Source organism: Drosophila ficusphila, unplaced genomic scaffold (assembly GCF_018152265.1).
Source record: "Drosophila ficusphila isolate 14025-0441.05 unplaced genomic scaffold, ASM1815226v1 contig_286, whole genome shotgun sequence".
NCBI lineage: Eukaryota > Metazoa > Arthropoda > Insecta > Diptera > Drosophilidae > Drosophila > Drosophila ficusphila.
Window position 1 is genome coordinate 4,963,459 of NW_025064189.1, and position 6,000 is coordinate 4,969,458.

Here is a 6,000-nt window from a genome sequence, read left to right on the forward strand (position 1 = left end):
AGGTAAAATGTATTTATTTAATATAATCTCTATAAAGTAATGAAACGTGATTTGAAGCTCGCCCAGTATCTTCAATATCATCAACTACACTCTCGTAATTTTTGGCTAAGCCACAATATATCGCTGTCTAACGCCAATTGAGATTGGAAATTTTCCATAAGGTTTACGCAGACCGGCAACGTTTCACTGGCAAAAACTTCTCCGCTTGCCAACAATTATAACAGCTGACTCAGCAGCTGACTGACGAACCAGACCAGGCCAAAGCCAAAGCCAAAAGCCCATCTTCAACCTCAACTTCAAGTTGGAGCGGGGCTGTCAAAATCATATGGCAAGACCCGAACCCATCTGAATGTCTCTTTATCTGTTCGCCTTTGGAGTTGGCACTTTGGCTTCTTTAAAGCTATAAAATCCAGTTAAATTTTATTTATTTTTTTTTTTAAATTTGTTTTTATTATAAATATATTTTTATATAATTTTATTTCAATGCTTTCCTTTCCTTTTTCCTAACAAAACCATTTTCAAAGTTGCTGAATCATTTATTGAATACGCCATACATAAAATCTTGAGAGAGTTGTTTTGCAATTATAAGAATTAAATGTTGGATTAATTGGAAATTAAAAAAAAACTAAAATTTTTAAGGCAATCTATACGAATTTCTTAGATTTTGGCAGCACTGGGCTGCGGTAAAAGTCGGTTTCTAGGGCCAACTTACTATACTCTTACCCTGCCCAAAAGCTTTCCCCCGTGTCATGTCATGTAGAGAGCATAATGGCACCCAAACTGCGATTGGGGGGAGGCGGGGGGTGGGGCATCGAGTGAACGGGGGCTGGAGTAATTACCGGTGAACCCAAGCGAGCCAAGCTCCAGAGCCCCAGAGCTCCAAGTGATCTCCGCCTGACAGCTGACGCTCGTACCCAGAGCGTTGACTGATTTATGAAGACACTTTTGCAAGTCGCCCAACTTGATTTTCATAAACCGTTACGGCACTGAGTTTTTACATGTCTGTCGAGCCAACTTGTCCAAACCACCGAATTTGGGAATGCCCTCTCCTCAAAAAAGTCAATGGTAATCAATCAAACAACCTTAAAAAAATTCAAAATATTTATAGCAGTACATAAGCATTAATCAAAACCAACGTCAAATAATATGTATTATTAATACTTCAAAAAATATAAAAATAATCTTAATATTCTGAAAGATTGTTTATTAAGGAATTGGGAATCCTATGTTTACTACTTTTATATTTAAGCTTTATATAAAAAATATTTGCCAGCCCTTCTTAGTCAACATTTATGTTATATCTATAGAAAGGGTATAAAAAAGCGACTAAATTGCCAGGCGGCTCCCCTTAATTTTTGTCTATTGCCGGTATACGAATACTTACTGAAGTGTCTCGTACGTTTTGAGCCATGTTTGTTGCCAGGCACCAAAATAGCTGGCTGGCTGTAAGTCTTTCTGTCCCCAGCTTTGTCTTGTCTTGTCTTGGGCCGTCTTGTCTTCTCGTTTTTGGCCCGGTCTAGTCGGTCTGCTTGGCTTACTTTGGCTCGGTTCAGCTGGGTTGGGTTTGGTTTTGTTGGTTTGGTTTGCTTTGGCTTGGTTTGGCAACAGTGATCGCCAGATCTTCCAGCTGCTTTCGACCGAACTGCGATGGCCCAGTTGCCGGCAGTAGTTTCAGTGCGAGGTTAATCGCCGGCGTAATGGTAATGATCGTGTTTGCTGCTCCAAATCAGCTGATTGCCGATGTCCGATAATGATGAGTCAGCGCTTTCAATCCACTGACTTTGCTTTCAAAATGCCTTCTAAGAGTGGTTCTTAGACCTGCGATTGATGGTGGAAATTGCTGTCTACCAAAATCGCATTTATCAAAGGTGCTTTGGATTACTCTGAGCCGAACAAATAAAAGAAAATGTAGTTCTTGGAACAGCTTAGTATTTGCAAAAAAGAAACCAGTTGCATTTATAATATTTAAAATTTTGCAATGAAATTAAAAATAATATTAAGGGAAATTCATAAGATCTCTTAAATATTTTAAAGTGTAAAGGGGCTTTGACTGATCGATCAAAACTTATGGAAAAAACATTATTCATATACATGTGAGCTAAATTCAAATAGTTCCACAAGTAGTGCAGATCAATCTCATTCGATACCAACTTTGAATATTGTCTTAAATTAATAGAGTGATAACTACACAAGAAAAACTTAATTCGAAATGCCTTTCGTAGGCCTAGGAGATCATCCAAATAACTGGCAGTATCGCCGTCACCGGAACCAATTCTTGGGTCGCCACCATGTCGGTGACTGTGTGGAGGAGCAGGAGGACGTGGATCCTCGACAGAGGGGCATCCTGCAGAGCACCAGCTGCCGGCGTCATCGGGAAAGGCTGCGCTCCTCCAAGCAGTCGGATATGCGGCGAAGTCTCGTCATCATTGCGGGGCTGGTGGTGGTTTGTAGCGCGGTGATCCTTCTTGGAATCGATTTGCCCACAGAGCGGAAGGACATTCCCGAACAGCAGGAGGATGGCCTCTGGTCGGGCGCCTTTAGGCTGCTCGGTTTGGAACAGGACCAGCCAGCAGGATACTCTTTTATGCAACCCAATGTAAGCATTTCAATTATTGAAACAAATTAACAGATTACGTTAGTTACCGAAAAGGTGTGATACAAACAAACAGAAGACTTCCAAGGGTGTTTTCATAAAATTAGAAAAATGTGTTAAATTGAAAATATCAAAAATAATATTAGTAGAATGTAGGGTATAAACAAATTGATCTACAAAATAAATTTAAGTGAGGAATAATTTTGAAAATTGAAGCAATTTAAGTTTAATTATTAAAACAAAAAGCTTTGCTCTTACAATTAACACATTTTTATTTCTATAAATTTTTTATATCAGTTAATTATTGTGCTAAATAGAAGTTTATAACTTATCACGGAATCTCAAAAAATTACTCATACTTTTGTTGACGTTGTCAACAGAGTTACGATTAGGTAAACTTATGCTCATCCTATTTAAAATGACATTTTCATAATTTTACCTCATTGATTATTAACTACAAGTCTTTTGTTAATATAAAAATAATTTCAAATTAAACTTAAACTCCACGCAGGCTGAGTTCTGCAGTCCGCAGGCTCTGGACTTGAGGCGGATCTTTCGGCAGATGAACAAGGTCGTCCTCAATCAGGAGCAGGCGATGGCTCGCCTGGAGCGGGCACTGAGCGGCACGGAACGCTTCCGCTCGGTGGCTCTAATTGGACCGCCGGGAGTGGGGAAAACCCTGGCGGCCAACACCTTGCGAGAGTGTTCTCCCTGGCCGGAAAATGCGCACTCGTACTCCTGGAACACTCGGGTTCAAGATGAAGCGAGAAAATTCCGACTGGTGAGGCAGTACGCCGAAGGGCTTTCGAACTGCGGAGTCAATCTGCTTATTATCGATAATCTGACGCCCTGCGACCACGGATTGGTACCCATCTTTAATAGACTGATTGTGGAGCGCGAAGGCGATCAAAACCGGAATCAAACTGTGCTGGTCGTCTACATTTTCAATCTGGAAACGGAGATGTACTGGGAGCAGTGCGAATTGCTGCAAGAATTGCCAGCGGAGACTGCCATGATTAACTTTCGGTTCTTTAACCGAGATGATCTTCAGGATTGCCTGACCAATGAGTTGTTAAAAGAGCATCGAGCTCTTAGCAGGGAGAAGGAGTCCCAAATACTCGATGAGGCCATGGAGATTGTGCAAGACTCTGGATGCAAAAGCCTGAGAATGCTTCTTTTAAAAAATGGAAACAAACTTTAAAATTTTATATATGTAATAATTTATAAGACCTAACAATGAAATTTACCCAAGCTAAATTAACAGTACTATAATTAATAATAATAATTTTATTCATTTCTTTAAAAATATTCTTAATCTAATCATAATCAACTTTGGACTTGTGTAATAATCGTCAAAATCTTTGGCAGGCTTGCCTACAAATTTTGAATTATGCGTCTCGCTGAAATGCAATGCAGATAATTATTTTACCGTGAGACACACACAAGATGCATAAATAAAAGTACTGCACCCATTTATCAAAACAAAAACTAGAAGAAAAAAATGCAAAGCAAACAAGCACCAAATTGCATTGCTGTAAAGCATGTTTTGTGTTTGCTTTTTTATAGCATTTTTAAACAATTTTTTCTGTTTGGCGAGCAAAACTTCTAGGCCGTCGAACGATGTCGCTGCCTACAAATTGCACGTTTGAGTTCGCTAGGTTTTGCCAACAAGTTTGCTATTAATAAAAACTTACAAATTCAGCAAACGAAAGGTACAACTTTATTTAATATAATAACCAACTTATCAAGTAATAAAAATGTAGTGTACAATATAAATATAAATTAATTATAAAGTAAATGTTATACATTTAAGAAACTTTAATTTTTAGGTAATTTAAAAGTCGGCTATGCCCTTAAAACAACTTGTGATGCAATGCAAAACGCACACGTTTTCGGCGCAGTGCGTTTCGCCTTTGCATCCGAAAGATACTTTGATGCGAGTGCTAAGTGTGAGTGCGGTAGCAAGAGCCAACAACCGCATCGAGGCCAGGGTGCACTGAAATAAAAAGAACATTCAATTACTAAATGGAAAATAAATGTATACAAAACTTTACTAAAATAACAAAGCTTTAATAATTGGTATCTAAAAAAGTATTTTTAAAAGCTATGAATAAAAAACTTCCTTAAATTAAATTGACTTATAAACTGGTAAAGTGTTCTTGAAAAAACAAAATATTTTCCAGAAGGGTTAACTTTGCAGTAATAGTGCAAGTATAGAACATTTTCTCTGAGTGCAGTGCAACGACAAACGAAACACAGCCAGCGGCTTTTGTAGTTCATGAACGGCCAGCGAACTCGGCGTTCAGCGTTATAATCAAATAAGATTCGACTGCTCAACAGTTCGTGGCAATTTGACGGCGGAAAATGGCAGCTAGAGGGGTAGGAAAATCAGGGGAGGCGACTCTGATATTATTTTGTTTTTTTTTCTTTTTGGCGTAGACTATGCATTCGCCTGGTCACGTAAGCAGCCGTTTCAACGGAGCGGTTTAAGTTTGCATTGCAGTTACATAATCCTCCGATTGATTTAGTTTTTGGTTTTGCGGAAGAAAGTAGTCGTGTTTATATTTGGAAACAGCGAAGGACAATGTCAAGAGTTGAGTTTAAGTTGAAAGCTACAAAAAGTGAAAAATATAAGTATTATTATTTGTTTTAGAAGTGATTACAATTATCTAATCAATCGTTCGTATAAAAAATATATTTAAGAGTTGTACACTAGACAAGAAACCTCTATTTTTTATTCAAATTAAATATGTAATACAGACAAATCAAATGTTGTAACAGCTTAGAAATTTTATATATAACCAATTTGGGGTATTCTCTTTTTAATTCCAAAAGTTTTTCCTTTACAGCTGCTTCGGTGGCTTCGGTTGCACAAAAGTTTTAATTGGTAGCAAAAATGACTCTGCATAAATCGGTCAGTGTGGTCGGTTTGAATGCAGATTTAGTAAACATTGTTGATCGATTGTTTTAATAAAGTGAAACCCAATAAGGCAACTTAGGTCACAAATAAGCTAGACAAGAGAAGGAGCTCAAAGTGCTGCAAATGAATTGCAACTCAAATAAATTAAAGAAATGCAACAAGCCGACATTGTTAGCCTTCGACTGCGAGTTTGAGTTGGCTTCGATTGCAGCCAAGTTGCATGAGGAGACAAAATAAATTAAAGAGAAGCCGACGACGCAGACAGAGCCGTCGACTTAGATTGGGATTGGGTCTATTGAATTACAGTCAACGAAATTACTGTATATAGAATTTAATGTAAGAACGTGGCAAATATGAAGTTAAATATAAACTACTGCATTTCTGGTATTATTTCCTTAAAAAAACTTTGAGTTACCTTTTGAACATTTACTGAAAATGAAGAATAATATTCATAATATTAAAAAAATATATGTATCCTTTATTCAGG

General features: G+C 37.8%; 1 protein-coding gene across 2 annotated transcripts; it reads left to right on the forward strand.

Annotated features, from left to right (window-relative positions):
• Positions 1-2,073: 2,073 nt before the first annotated feature.
• Positions 2,074-3,899, forward strand: LOC108100185. Of its 2 annotated transcripts, XM_017203956.2 has the most exons (3): positions 2,074-2,093; positions 2,177-2,596; positions 3,105-3,899. In XM_017203956.2, the coding sequence occupies exons 2-3, from the start codon at positions 2,210-2,212 to the stop codon at positions 3,792-3,794; spliced, it is 1,077 nt and encodes a 358-aa protein (XP_017059445.1). In that variant the 5' UTR covers positions 2,074-2,093; positions 2,177-2,209; the 3' UTR covers positions 3,795-3,899. The 2 variants fall into 2 exon arrangements, with proteins under 2 accessions (XP_017059445.1, XP_017059443.1); XM_017203954.2 differs by lacking the exon at positions 2,074-2,093 and having other exon boundaries at positions 2,100-2,596.
• The last annotated feature ends 2,101 nt before the right edge of the window (positions 3,900-6,000 follow it).